We start from the raw sequence: 15,889 nt of genomic DNA on the forward strand, positions 1-15,889 counted from the left end.
GCATCACACATGGTTCTTGGGGCACTCTTCTGAAGGAAGACTGGAGTGGGAGTACTCATGTTAGATATAATTATATATTTACATGATTATTTATTCCTATCCTGTTTCACACGTACTAGAAGATTTTTATATCATGAAAGTAAGCAAACACAGCTTCGAGAAGATAACGTGATGAAAGACTCCTCTTTCTAGATATCTACCCTGTCTTGCTTCATGACCCTAACATTTTAGTTGAAGGGAAATTTAATTCACTGTACAAAGTAAGGAACATTTAGATATTAAGATCACTTTGATAAAAGAATTGAGTCATAAAGATTGTCTTTCTTGAGAGTGTATTTAGGAGACCTAAATACAACTTCTTCTCTTTGGCCAGAATACTGACATTCCCTTAATACAACTGAATAAGTAAAAGTATTCTGTTAGGCATTGGCAAAATGACAGAACTAATAATTAAAATGATTGAACAGAAAAAGTATGACTAAAGATTTAAATTACCTGAGTTTTCAAAACTTAAATTTGATAGAAAGTGAACCAGATTTTTCTTACTTGGTAGGAGGAAATTCAGGCACCTTGGGAAGAACATGAACCTTTTATGATCACTGAGGCACTATTAAATGGTCTAGTACGCAACTTGCTACAGGCCATCTCTCCAGCAGGGCTTGACTTAGAGAAAGGCCTCAATTATTCAACCACTAAAGAAGTTCCTCTATTGATAAGTAAGAGACGCTTTCCCAAGAGAACCAGAGATTTAAAGTGTTACATTAAATGCCAACTCCTCATCTATTTCAAGTGAATATCTTTGGAGTGTGGACTAGATTTGTCCACAAGTTTTCACTTCTGGTTTCCCATTCTCAGTTATGCAAAAATGAACTCACAAAGGCAAATTCAAATATCTATTTTGAAAAGTATTTACTCAGTTTGAATAAATTAATTGCAAATAAAAATCAGCTACAATATATAGCCTGAATAGAAATGACTAGAACAAATACAACACAGGACTTGATTTCCTTGCATTAGTCACAAAGCATGTGACAATCTAGAAAACTTCAAAATCAATTATATTTCTTTGAAAAAGGAGTAACAGCAGTTACTGATACATCACAACTAGTCAACTTATAATACAAAGTTTCCTGACATGCATTTCCTGAGTGAACCCAAATGATTTTTTAAAACAAGGAAATTTTGACAAGTTGAAGTAAAGTAAAATAGTTCATGGCTTCTAAGCAACAGGTTTTGTTTTTTAAAAACCAAAAGAAAATTCAGAACAGCACTGTAATAGGATAAATTAAAGCTGTGCTACCACATACAAAATTTTGCTAGAGTCAATTAAGTATAATACAACTTTTCGAACTAAAGGAAAACAAAAGATTAAAAAAATGATTCTGTCTAATCTAAAAGTGTACTGATTTCTACAAGTGTCACAAAGAGTTTGATGTAGTGCAACTGTCTATACTTTCCTTGTGGTGTGTTAAAAAAAAAGGGGGGGGGTAGGGGAGGGGAGAAGAAATGTTTTCTTGCTTCTGAAAGCAAAGAACTTACTGGAATTAGAGAATAAACTGACCATGCAAGTATGTCCCTCCATTTGGCTGTCACTGGTGCTCATTTGCCAACCAAGCATTTCCTTGAGTCACACTGTGGCAACTGTCCTTTTAGGATTCAAGCCCACAGTTAAGGCTGGTCTGTTAGATTAAAAAAAAAGAGCACTGTTGTCATTCAACCCTTTATATCTCTAAATTTCTTACCTAAATAAGTCCAAATACAGGATAGTTAATTAAGCATTTCTTTTTCTAAAAGCAAATCAAGTCACTCTCCTTTCTTGTTATTTATGCTTTTTCTCATGGGAATGATTTTTTTTCTAGAAACAGTGAACAGATGAACCACAGTTTATATCTAAAAAATAAACTTGCCAAATGTTGCTGATACTAAAAACAGATTAGTTATCATGGGAGAAAAATAGATAATCTAGATTAAATTGCATATTCAAAGGAGCATGTGAAATGTTTCTTAGCATTAAGTTTTTGTTATAGTACTACACTTGGGAGAAACATTAAGGAAAAAAATCTTTTCCGATTATCTTCAACGTGGTTAAAACAAACACCTCTTACATAATGGTAATTAATATGAATTTTGTTTTACAAAGTATTCTAATTTACCAAATTTCATATTTAGATGGGGGTGGGGAGAGAGGCTCTCTTGTCCTTCTTCCTAACTTTGCAAATCCTTGAGCTATGCTTGCTAAACTACCATTCACACCAAGAGTGTGAGACCGTCGTTACCATGCTACTCTACCAAGAACATTCTAAGATATTTTCTATAATAAAGATAAATAGAAAAAAAGTTAATATACATGTTGCTGTATTTTACAATGTTTGCAACAAACTGTAAACTAACATAGTTTGAACCAACAGTACCCTCAGTTATACAAAACAATTTTTCAACACTGAGGATGGGTGATTCAAAACACTAAAATGAAGGCATCAAATTAGACTATGTCTTTTTCTCCTCAGAATATATTTTCAAAACTCAGAATTCAGAAGTCTGGTACTTTTGGAAATTCCTTTGCTTGAGTTTCCCAGATTTTTGCTCAGAAATTGCTACTATTTATTATAAATGTTTAAAAAAATTCTTCATCTTAATGCAAATGACCAGAGCAGAAAAACTGTGATGTGGACAACAGGTTGGAAAACCCAAATCACTTAGCTTATAAATGTATAATGTAGTCCTGGAGGACAATGGTCTGTTAGTCTAGAGGTCCTTGGAAAATAAGTCTGATGTAGCCTTGTTCACCAGCCAACTGATGTGCACAAAAGGGACAGGCTGCATGAAAAGTATGAGTACCATGAGGAAGCGGGATCTGGGACCAGTAGGCAGTTGTCTTTTCTGAACACACATGCCCACACGGGCTAAACGCATGGGTTGGAGGGCCGGCGTCCACATAAAATCCAGCTTCACATCCAAGCCACAGAGGGACATAGGGACCAACAGACCTACACATAGGACATTCACGATCTTTTCCATCACGTTCTTCTTTGTTTCCCCAGTTATGATAGCCATGCACATGGCCGCAGTTCAGATACACCCATGGTTGCTTTTCATCAACAACATCTTTCCTCTTCATACTAGGAAATGCTAGTGTGTTGAACCCTACAGGGCACTGAGGTCGTGCTGCATTGATTTCCTGTCTTAAAGCTTCTAAATGCTTCACGGTAGGAGTGTGGGAAAGGCCTTCTGCAGTACGCCACAGCAATGTTGCACCACAGAGGTCAATTAATGAGCCATCTTGTAACTGATTGGTTTCAATTTCCACCTAGAGGAAAAAAGAATCAAAAAAACACATTGACCACTGAGTTTTGGATTTTTACCTAAGAGTTTTGGTCTTACGTGCTCCTTACTCAAGAATCAAGATTTCCTCTGGTTGTTTATTTAAGAAACTCAAATGGTAGTCATGAAAAATATGGGTTTGAAAATCAAGGATAAAATATTGAGCAGTAACTTATCTCTTTTCAGCTTTATAGTAAAGACAATTTATGATTAAAACATCTGGCTAATCAGTAAGTTTAATATTTCCAATTTGGTAAATATGTTGGTCAAAGATATATAGATACAAGTAGAAAATACACAGAGTGCTGTTTAAATTGGGAAAGCTTAGGTTTTAAAATATATTAACATAATATAAAAGAAGAATAAATTTTTAGAGTGTTCTAATTGAAACATTAAGATATTATCCTCCTGGTATAGTATTTGTTTGTCAGCACTTGGTAGCCATACTTGGTACTCTGTGTCAGCAAAAGATTAAATAGTTTTTGGGAATATGTAATGCACTCAGTCCAACTCACCCTATGAGTTTATTGTTGTTAAAAAAGAAGCTACATCTCAGTACTTACCATTTTCCCTCTCTGCTGAGCTGATCTGGTTTCACGCAGGCTGAATACATTTCCACACACTGATATTTCTCTCCATATTCCAGGCTTGGAGTCTTCTGTGAACCCATTGCGTGGATGCATAACAAGAACGCCATTGGTGGTCAAGCCATCCATCTGTCCATCTGATGTCTTCCATTTGGCAGCCTTCTCCTAGTAGGAAAAATAGTGATCTTCTGTTTATTTATAACTGGGAAATAGAAGTGGTCATACAATGCAACATTTAGGAAAAAAGCTTTTTACCCCAAGAAAGATGTTTTTTGATGAGTCAAATCCTGCAGCATAAATCCGTGCTGTAAATGGGGGATTCCGTTCACATATAATTCTACAGGCAAATCTTGATATGGTGCTTTGCACTGACTGTGTATCAGAATTACTTTGACTTCCAGGAACTGTGTCAGTTACTACAAAGTCAATGGGACTTTCAGTCGACCGACCAATCTAAGGGAAAAACAAATATCTATAAACCTATTCAAAGGAACACAATGGAAAATCCACTCAAGAAAGGCACAAACAGTAAGGTGAAATCATTAAGCCTCTGAAATTTCTAATGCTCAAACTTATCATACTTAACTCTGGGGCATCTATACCCTTGAAAACCAATCTGTCACATTCCCTCTGATGTAGTAATCACTTAGAGCATAAAATTAAGTAGGAACTTACAACCCAGAATATATGAAACCTCAGGGAATGAAAAGTTTAGGATGGCTGAGATTTCTGGGTGGCTGCAGATTTTAATTTTAACCTCTTTGGACAGAAATATGTCTACCATGTATTACTCTAGTTTCCTTAACAGAATATAATGAACATAAAAGTAAATCTTTTATGATGACTCCAGGACATTATACTATGAATACCTTTATATTGAGCTGAGCTGCCCTGATGTCTTCAGGTGCTATAAAGGTGTAGAGGAACGCTGATCCTTATGTTAAAGGCTTACAAAGCCGTGCTTTGAGGTCTTATGTATACTTTACAGGATTCTTGTGTCTTTTCTGTCAGGTTGTCAGCTATCATTTCTTGCTGTTGGGCATATTTGTCTCTAGCAGCATACGCCTCCTCTAACCAGTTACTCTAATTCTGCCATGGGTTGAGAAATCAAATAACCAAACTTCAAAGAATAGTATTTCAAAATGTTCTTAGTGATGGCCTAAGGGATTCTCCAGGGAGCAGGGAAAAGTGCATGGATTTTGTGGCATTTATCTTATATGCCTAGATGTCCTTTTTGTTTTCTTTCTCGTTCTTGGTCATGTTTCAGAGAGACAAGGTTCTTAGAACAAAGTTCTGCTGGGTGAGGTGTCAGTGAACTAAACATCTTCAAAGGTCTAGCAAGTATAAATTAATTTCATTTTGGAAGATGAATGTTGAAAAGAAAAAGGAAATCAGTGGAAGAAATGACAGAAGTGACAAATGTCACAGAGTTTTAAAGTAAACATTTAGAAATCAGTTCATTAATGTATTTGTTATAAAGTAGTATCATAAAAATTAAAGAATACCGTTACTAAGAAAAAATATTGACCCTTTACAAAGATGATGACTCTTAAGTCATTCTTTGCATAGTTGAGCTTTAAGAATTCCTTATATCAGCACACTTTTAGATAAAATTCTTCAGTGTTTTTATCCTGCCACGAAGTACAAAGTCTTTATTTAGTTTGGATAGTGTTAGGGGGAAATTTTTTGGTTAAAAAATGTAACATTGGATGTCCCTTTATTTTTAAGAATATGATATCCAAAGAAAATGGTCTCAGACCTTTGGAACTAAAAGTATTTCTACTGTTCTAAAAAATTCAGCATTCCATTGAAAGGATGTGGGGGATAGTGACTTTAAAGAAATACTTTGTTACCGACTACAGCAAAGACATCTCCAGGCCTTTTCATATTCATTTAATTCTTTAAAATAAAGAAAAACTGAAATGTCATTGGGACTACAATTATAAGAACAACATTATTAGGTACTTTATGTCCCATTTGTTTCAAAAAAGCCCAAGGCCTTACAAAACCCAATATTAAGGGAAAAGATATCATGAATTTTGCTTATGTCTTTGGGTTTAGCTTTTCTATCATCTATCAATTTATAAAACCATCAGCACTGGATTGGTACAAAGAATGAGAGAAATAAAAACTGTTATTGCCAATAGCTTTGACCAAGTATGTGCTGAGAAGCAAGTTTGACTCCACATATATGATGTGAACAGTTAGAAACTGCCTGCAGTTTCAGTTGCCTAGAGAGGAAGGAGACAAGTAATAGCAAAAAAGAAATCATAAATGTGTACAAAATATCTCTTGGCTCCTTTTTTTAGATACTAATAGCTAATAATTATTATAGCTACTAATATTACCAGTTAAGTTTACCAGGTACCCGGCACAGTTCTGAGGACTTTATAGGTATTAACACATTTAAGCCTCCTAATAGTCACCTGAGGGAAGTTCTATTATCTGCACTTTATAGGAGGAAACTGTGGCAGAGAGTAACTAAGTAATGTTTACCAGGAATTCTGATTTCAGAGCCCGTCTTTTAACCATGCTACATGGACTTCTACATATGAGGTTTAGAAATCAATATGTGTTTTAATGAAATGCATTCAAATATGACAATCCTTAATCAGACCACAGCACAAGTCACTTACAACAGGTTTTTAACTTAAAAAAAAAAATGTAGATGTTACAATACCTGAAACATATCAGTGTTGCTGTCATGAGTATATTCAACCACCACTGTCTGGGCCCGAGACAAGGTGTATGATATGCTATGCTGGTCCTTGTTGCTTATTGCCTAAGGAAGGAAAGATCAATAGCAAAAATTAGCAGGTAGGTCAATCAAAATAGATAATCTTTTCATAAAAAAAGAAAGGTCATCTATTTATCATGTGTGTAACATATTTTCCCCCTGAAATTTAGGGTAGAGATTAATAATTCTTGCGTAACCTCGGCTGTGACAGTGGTTTCTTAGGTTAAGTGGGATGCGGAAGAATTCAGGCAGACCTCATTTTATTATGCTTCACAGATTTTGCGTATTTTTTTGAACAAACTGAAGGTTTGTGGCAACTCTGCATTGTCAGATGATGGTTAGCATTTTTTAGCAATAAAGTAGTTTTAAATTAAAGTATATACATTATTTTTTTAGACACAATACTATTATTGCACACTTGGTAGAATACAGCATAGTGTAAACATAACTTTTATATGCACTGGGAAACCAAAAAAATTTGTTGTGATTTGCTTTATTGTGGTGGTCTAGAACTGAACCCCAAATATATCTGAGGTATGCCTGTACACTGAAGCAATTATAGAGTAAGAACATAAGTTCACTGTATAAAAACATTATACAATCTGAGTCTCCATTATAAGTATTTTAAATTATAAGGTAATCGAAACCAAATCCCAGGTAGAAACTGAAAGCAGTACTCAGTAGTGCTCTGATAAGGAGAAAATACAAAATCTTGCAAGATAAGAGGAATCTTATTTTTAAAGTAACTCAAAGAGGTTTAAAGTTAACAAATAAGCAGAGATAATTGGTTTTCCTAGCCATTCTGTGACTTTATAGATGACAAATATTTGCCATATGCTGGGCTAGATACAGAAAAATTCACAGAATGATTAAATATACCAAAGGAAATGGATACAATGCTTATGACTGTACTTCTGACTTATGCCAAACTAAAAACATTGCTAAAAAGAACTTTTCAGTTTTGTTTTCAGGCGTTTTCTATGTATATGAGTTGACGATAATAGCAGAGGGGGAAAAACCTGCACAAAGGAAGTGGAAACAGGTTGCATAAAAGAAAAAACAGAAAGACACAGAAGAATGACTATAGGCAGTAAAGAGGCTAAATGAAAAAACTTTCTTAATTAGAACTTTGACATTATAAAATTTTACTTGGTTTTAATCTGTAGCTAATCTGTAATAGATAAAGCCTTAAACCCATAGTTTTAAGATAATTAAGATCATGAAATTTTCAAATATACAAAGAGAATAAACAAACACCTGGGTACTAACTACCCAGCTTTATCATTCTTACTAATGCCATTTCTGCTTCTGACTTTTTAAAAGAAATTAAGCTGCAGATATAATGAAGGCTGCTTACATGTCCTTCCCTACTCCCCTCTCTGTGTGGAGGTACTGAACCTCAAGAGTGCAGTGTAGGTCACTCCCATGCATGTGCTTAACATGTTTTACTACACATTTATGTGTTCATAAACATTACAAAATGGTTTTAAAGGTTTGAAAACCTGTAATTATTTTAACTCAGCATTAAGCAGCTGATTTTTCAATGAAAGAATTGCTCAGTATTTTGGAAGTTAATTCTTTTCTTTTCTTTTTTTTTTTTTGCGGTAGGCGGGCCTCTCACTGTTGTGGCCTCTCCCGTTGCGGAGCACAGGCTCAGGACGCGCAGGCTCAGCGGCCATGGCTCACGGGCCCAGCCGCTCCGCGGCATGTGGGATCTTCCCGGACTGGGGTACGAACCCGCGTCCCCTGCATCGGCAGGCCGACTCTCAACCACTGCGCCACCAGGGAAGCCCTGGAAGTTAATTCTTACTGGCTAAAGGGATTTAAAAACAAAGGTTTTGTGTACTTTGAGATTGTAAGCCCTGGTTTTTTTCTGTTGCTGTTTGCTTGTTTTTTAAACTATCAGATCTACTCTTAGATTAAGAATAAGAACTACATCAAATTCTCACTGGACTGGAAGGCAGGGTTTAACCACTCATCCCAGATGACTGCCAGACTAAACAATTAGTTTTCTTCATGACCTCATTACCACATCCCTCCAAAATTGAAAGAGGAAAATGTCAATTTTTGACCCCTAAGATTCTTGTTGCCTAGTAAAGATGAAAAGGAGCCAACAATGAAACATTAGGAGCATGACAGTAAAAATATGAAGAAAAGTACAGAATAGGAAATTACAGAAGTAAGGATCAGAAAGATTTCTGATAGTGGGTCTCAACCAGAGGTAATATTAGCTGTGTAAGGGGAATTTGGAAATATGTAGGTGCATTTTTTGGCTGTCACAATGATTTGAGGGCTTAAATGGCATTTAGTGGCTGGGGACCAAGAATATTAAATATCCTACAACATGTAGGACAGTCCTGCATAAAGAAGAATTGGCACACCCAAAATGTCAAGAGCACTTCTGTGGGGAAATACTGGAAAGAAGCTCCTCAGATTGGATCAATAAGCTTTTCACTCCACCACCTGCTTATTATTTATCAGCACATCCCTTCTCTGCAAAGGAGCAGAAAGAAACACCTAAAAGAAATTGTCCCTTTTCTACATTCACTGGTTCTTGAACAGTAAAAGAGGAGACTACTCAAGGCATAACATCTCTTGTTTAGACACCACACTGGATATAAAACAAAGCCAAAAATCCAACTGACTTCAGGGACCAGAGCTGTGACCTAGAGCAAGGCACTGTATGCCAATTTCTCTCTCGTTTATTAAACCTACAAAAATGTACCTCAGATGGTGTAATATTAACATACATTCTAGGGCTGCTTAGCTAAAGATATAGATACTTCCAGAAGTCTAAGAACTCTTTGTAATTTTTATTCACTCACCACAGTATCAAATTCAGTCTGTTATAAAATTGGAAGTAGAGGAATTCACAGGAAATGTAAAGATCTGAAAATTCCCCCTTATTGTCTAGGAAAAGCCCAAGGGTCCCGAAATGGTGGCCCAGCTTCTTGAGATCTTGGTTGGGAAATAAAAAGGGGGTGAGAAGCATTAAATAGGCCAGGAGATTGAGAAGTTATATTATAGACACAATTGGGTATTTGCTTTCATAGCTTTGATTCAATTTAATAATTATTCAGGTCTACTGTGTTCAAGGCAGTATGCTAAAAGCCATGAGGATCATAAAACAAAAAATAAATAAAAACAAGAGCATCCATAGGATCTTTAGTTAAAAAAAATCACCCCATCCAAACATGCTTCTAGTACCTGAATACAAATATTATGAACCACATTCCCTGCCCAGCCCAGGCAGGGTCTCTCTGGTAACAGCAGGACACCCTACTTCTCAGGGGAGTTTCACAATTCCAAATACTACATAAAGCCCTGGCCCCACCCCACCCACACCTTTTTAATAAGAAAAAGGAATTATTTCCTTCTAATTTCCACCCACTGATCCCAGTTTGTTATAAAAAAAAAAAAAAAAGTCCTATGCTCTTCCAGATGGCAGTTCTTCAGATATTGTATCTCCAAAGTGTCTCCCACCCAAACAAAAGGAAGCTTCTGGTACAGAATGTGAAGGGAATGCTGAAGAATATGAACAGCAAGTACAAGTCTTTCAATTTCTCCAAGTTAATTCATTTAGTTTTTATTTTTTGGGTGTTTTTTTTTTTTTTTTTTTTACCTTTGCAGCCTGAGGAGTACAAGCAATATGCACAGTGCTGGGCTTCACCCCATTTGCCTTAGGTCTTTTAAACAAAGCAAACCTACTTTTCCTCCTTCCTCTATCGCCGTTTGGGAGAGACCCATTATACCTGATGGAGGAGAAAAAAGTTTAGGGGATCTCATGTAAGAACCACACCAATTCTAAAACAAATGTTTTACACTGTCTTAGAGGATATCAGTCCCCAATTAATTATGTATTAGCAGATTGTAAGTGTCTGGAATTAACTTCTAGCAATTGCTGATCCTCAGACCAGCTGCCTGAGTGTGAAACAAAATGAGATTCTTTCTGGTGACATTCGAAGTCACAGAGAAGTACCTTTTGGATTACACACAGCTTTGAATTATCTATATTTTCCTTCCCTCTTTTATTCAAGATAATCAAGAGCTGATTAATGGCATATCTGACTTCTTATGACTCATTCTATTTTTTTAAAAAGGTGAATGTTTGCATGTGCTAATACAACCTTTAAAAGTACAATATAATCTCCTTTAACTATGAACCAAACACTTTATAAATAGCTGAACTTCTGAAATAAGGAATTTTTAGGTTTGTTTAAGTCTCAGCTACTTGCCACGTACACACTCACATTCACATTATGTCAGCAAAACCTGCCTGAGTGTAACTAGGTGGCAGTTAAACATACTTTTGTTGTTCAGACCTTATGACCATTTCTCCATGATAGCATATATACGCCCTAAAGCTAAGCAAGTAAGCAAGGACTGAACTAATAGGAAAAAAGTTCAAAACATTTTGGTGTTACTATGTACTAGGCACTAGTGGGTTCTATTCCACACATCACCTCCCTTAATCCATTCTCATAAAAACTGCGAGACTGGCACCACTAGCCACTGTTACAGGTTAGGAATTAAGTTATCCCTCAGAGGAATTAAGCTCCTCAGAGGCTCAGAGGAATTACGTTATTTCCTGAAGGTCACACAAGTGACACTGGCAAAGCTAGGATTGGAATCCAGGTGTCTGTCACTCTTTTTTCATTCTTTACTGCACCGTTGCGGCATGAACGGTAGCTTAATCATAATCTCTCCTCATGTACTATCCCCTCACCTCCTGACAAAAATCTTTGGTTTGATGGTTTCTTATTTACAGTTGGTTAATCTGGGGGAAAATGAGGCAAGGAATGGGGACACTTTTGAGGGTGGAGGAGAATGTACTTGTAAAATGGCCTATATTAGTGTCTGACAAGGAAGGGAAGGGAGTTTACTCAAAGACTGTCAGATACAGCAATTACACTGAAGCTTTATAAAAATGTCACACACTCTGACTCTACTGGAGAAAACCCCTGCTGGAAGTTCAGAGTGGCGCCGGCAGCTAATGCATGAAGTCTGCTATTCTAGGCCGTGCTGGCCCCAGCCCACCTACTGTGGGCTCTTCACTGCCCCTCACTACTGTCCACCCAGAGCCTGCCTTGTTCCTCTCCTGGACATATGCTCTCTATTCCCACACTGTGTTCCAGCAGCTCAGAGCTCATTTTTTAAAGAGCAACAGCATGAAACTGACAACCTTATGCAGCTTGACTTCTCCTTCTAGAGGGTTGAGACGAAGCATTATTTGCATTTTAAGATACCAAGTGCCAGGTACAGAGACAACTACTACTGATAAGATTAACTGAGAAACTGCTAGGCTAAAAGCCAGTTTAAACCATATACTAAATTTTAAATTCTAAGTCTTCAAATGACTCAAATTTCCTGAAGAATTTAACTTTGAAAAGTTTTTGGTGGTTAAAAGCTGTTTGTCATTAATACATCAAAACCTATGTGATTTGAAATTGTAATATTGTAGTTACTATATTGTTTATAATCTTTTAAATTGTTTTTGGGAAAAAAACTGCTTTTTTTTTTTTTTTAATCTCAAAGGGCCTTAGATGATCTTGTCTAACTGTCATTTTACAGAAGAGTAAACTAAGGCCCAGAATGGTTAACTGACTTGCCTAAGGCCATACAGCTAGCAGTGTTGGAATAAGCACTGGAATCCAGGATTCCTGGCTTCTAGTCAAGCTCAGTAATGCCATATTATCTCCCCAGTTTTTCTTACTTTCTTATCTGAAACAATGGACACATTCTCATTTAAAGAAGATTTGCACCAACCTGATTCTAAAACATGTTATAATGTCTAGAGCCGCTTTTTAGGCAGGAGAGAAACAGTAGGGGGAAAGTAAATTTCACAATTTCTAGTTTCTGAGATCTCTAGTAAACAGAGTAACACTGTGTCTCCATTTTGACAGCAGTGGCAAGTTTAGATTGAATAAACTGAAATAATGGAATCATCTATTCCTCAATCACAGATTATATCTGTGTGAGTTGAATGGATGAGATTACTTTTGAAGTAAACAAGTAGCAAGGTCCTGGCTGCAGAATCATCATATCGTCATGTCTATACAACTCTTTTCTTCAAGTACGGGACTATAAGCACAAAGCAGCAACTACCTCAGAGGGGAAAGGAATAAATAAATACTAACCTACATGAAATCACCTAAGCAAAGAGGGGATTTCTGGTAAAGTCAGCTGAGGCAAGTTTTCTAAAAGGGACAGGAAAGACAAATGGACTGGCTACGTGACTTTAGACAAATACCTCTTTTACTTCATCTTTAAGGTTTGTCCTTTCTAGGGGTGAGGGTGAGGCAGAGTTTATGTAGCATTTGAGTACTTATAAAAGATGATATTAAAATGAGAATTAAAAGAGTTTCTTGATTTGGTAATATTATTCTGTAGCTTTAAATACTCTTTGGAAATAGGTAGGATATAAATTCTAAAAAAGGTACTTTCAACCTAGATGTTCAAGTTACCATATATCATTCAATTATATGCTCATCAGATGGAGAAACCTTACCCTAAGACAATGAGTTCACCGTATTTTACTGGTGCTTTGGATGGATGATTTTCTTGATCAGGAGAAAACATGAGCTTGGCTGTTTTTCTCAAACCTCTGTTCACTGGTCAGGAGCCTTGGGACACCTTTTGCATTATTTCCTAGAGGGGAAAAGTTTTCATTAATAATTTGAACAGTGAATTTCAGTTTAAATAAAGATGTTCTTTTCTAGCAGTCTTTGTGAGCACAATATTATGTACGTAATATATAAAGTAGGTGACATTTTCCTCAATAATGGTTATATATTTGATATAACCGTTTAAATACATTAAAAATGTAAATTTAGCAACTTCTGGTTCCAGGAAGATGAAGTAGACATTATTTTCCCTACTATTTCTGTTAATTATAACTAAAAACCCTGGACATTATATATAATACATGAGAAGACTCCGAGAAGTAGAGAGAAGGCAGAATAGTTAGGGCCTCTGGGCCTCAAGGAACGACTCAGTGGCGAGTTCTCTGGGTTTTCTTTTTGCCTAATATAATCCCAGACTTGGACCTGAAGAATCTAGCAACCTGGAAATACCAACTGGCAGACAGAAAAAACAAACAAACAAACACCTGACAAATGCCTGGCCTCCCTAATCGAAGGAACAAGAAAACGGCAGCCTTAGCAAGACGGAAAACTTTTGACAATGACTGCTCTACTGCAGCCAACACCACAGAAAACACTGTGACCCCACCACCACCTTCACCGGCAAGGCCTGAGTGGGGAGCCCAGACTTCTACCTCATGAGGCCATAATGAGGCAGCCTGACCTCCCCTGGCCCTGGCCCTGCTCCTGCCACAGGTAGTGTCAGAGCAGGCCAAGTAGAAAGCCAGCACTTCCAGCCTGTTGGCTAGTAACATGCCCCCTCCTATGCCCTAATGGTGTCAGTGGAGACCACAGGGAGCCTGGACTTCCATCCTGGACTCAGTAGGATCTCCTTCCCTCAGGTGTCAATGGAGGCTGAGGAGGGAACCTGGACTTCCATGTCCACCTGGCAGTAAAACAAAGAGGCTCCCCCTCTTCGCCTGACAGAGCAATGTGAGGAAAAGCCAGTGAAAATAGAAGGTCTGGATAATATCCAGTGTCAGAACTTAATACAAAAATGTCCAGGTTTCAGAGAAAACCCACTTATTATATCAAGGACTAGATTGAATTAAAACAATGCAAAAAGATAATCAACAGATGCCAAAACTTAGATGACACAGATGTGAGAATTATCTAACAAAGATTTTAAATCAGTCATGATAAAAATGCTTCAGTAATCAATTACAAACAAGCTTGGGATGGACAAACAAACAAAAAAAATAGAAAGTCTCTGCAAAGAAACAGAAGATATATAAAGCTCACTGGATGGGCTCAGCCCAGAATGGAAGGAATGTAGTAAAGGATCAGTGAACTGGAAGACAGAAAGTACCCAGTGTGAACAACAGAGAGAAAAATAGACTGGAAAACAAAAAACAAGAAAAAAACAGAGCCTCATGGACCTGTGGGGCTACAGCAAAAGATCTAATATTTTTATCACCAGAGTCCAGAATGAAAGGAGAAAGAGTGGAGCTGAAAAAGTACTAAAAAATAATGACTGAAACTCATCAAATCTGAAAAGAGAAACAAAACCACAGATTCAGGAAGCTGAACAAACCCCACACAGGACAGAACTAAAGAAATCTATGCCAAGACACATCATAATTAAACTTTTGAAAACTAAAGGCAAAGAAATTTTCTTAAAAGCAGTCAGAGAAAAACTACACCCTACCTATGGGGGAAAAACAATTAGAATGACAATTAATTTTTCACCAGAAACTATACAGGCCAGAAGAAGTGGCCCTTTTCAAGTGCTGAAGGGAAATACCTATCAACCAGATTCCTACACCCAACAAAAATGGAGGGGAAATCACGACATTCTCAGATGAGGGGAAATTAAGAGAATTTGTCACCAGCAGATCTACTCTAATAGAATGGCTAGAGGGAATTCTCTAGACAGAAGATAAATAAGAAAAAAAAACTTGGAACATCAGAAAAGAGAAAGAACATGGTAGTAAAAATATGGGTAAATAAGCTTTCCTTTTCTTGAATTTTCTGTATTAGGTCTGACGGTCAAAGCAAAAATTTTAACTGTCCTATGTAGTTCCAAATGTATGTAAAGGAAATATTTAAGGCAATTATTTAAGGTAATACATATATTGTACTCCTGGGCGTTTCTCGCAAAGAAATCAAGACTTATGTTCACACAAAACTTGTACATAAATGTTTATAGCAGCTTTGTTTGTAATAGCCAAAAACTGGAATCAACCCAGATGTTCTTTACTGAGTGGATGATTAAACTGTGGTACACCCATACTATGGAATAGTACTCAGCAAGAAAAAGGAACAAACTATTGGTATATGAAACAACATGGACAACTCTCTAGAGAATTATGCTGAGTATAAAAATCTAAGCTCAAAAGGTTACATATGATTCCATTTATATAATATTCTTGAAATGACAAAATTATGGAAACAGAAAACAGGTAAGTGGTTGCCACAGGTTAAGGACGGGGGGAGTAGGAGGGAAGTGGGCGTGGCTACAAAAAGGCAACAGGAAAGAACCACAGTGGTGATGGAAATGTATCTGAATCCTTATCAATGTCAATATTCTGGCTGTGATATTGTACTATATAGTTTTGCAACTATTACCATTGGTGGGAACTGTGTAAAGGGTACAAAGGATC

At 36.7% G+C, this 15,889-nt stretch overlaps 1 protein-coding gene across 4 annotated transcripts in view; it reads right to left on the reverse strand.

The window, feature by feature from the left end:
- Positions 1–890: 890 nt before the first annotated feature.
- Positions 891–15,889, reverse strand: part of PELI1 (pellino E3 ubiquitin protein ligase 1) — a 72,376-nt gene continuing 57,377 nt past the window's right edge. For 3 of the 4 annotated variants that reach the window (XM_027131825.1, XM_027131823.1, XM_027131824.1), the window contains 6 exons: positions 13,154–13,293; positions 10,268–10,397; positions 6,589–6,690; positions 4,164–4,361; positions 3,885–4,073; positions 893–3,307 (listed from right to left, as the gene is read on the reverse strand). In XM_027131825.1, coding sequence (XP_026987626.1) covers positions 2,741–3,307; positions 3,885–4,073; positions 4,164–4,361; positions 6,589–6,690; positions 10,268–10,397; positions 13,154–13,224 — 1,257 coding nt within the window. In that variant the 5' untranslated portion in view covers positions 13,225–13,293 and the 3' untranslated portion in view covers positions 893–2,740. Of the gene's footprint in view, positions 3,308–3,884; positions 4,074–4,163; positions 4,362–6,588; positions 6,691–10,267; positions 10,398–13,153; positions 13,294–15,889 lie in introns of all 4 variants that reach the window. The other variant, XM_027131821.1, reaches the window with a different exon arrangement.

This window comes from Aethalodelphis obliquidens, unplaced genomic scaffold, assembly GCF_003676395.1.
Source record: "Aethalodelphis obliquidens isolate GAN/ISIS:26980383/991018 unplaced genomic scaffold, ASM367639v1 scaffold40, whole genome shotgun sequence".
NCBI lineage: Eukaryota > Metazoa > Chordata > Mammalia > Artiodactyla > Delphinidae > Aethalodelphis > Aethalodelphis obliquidens.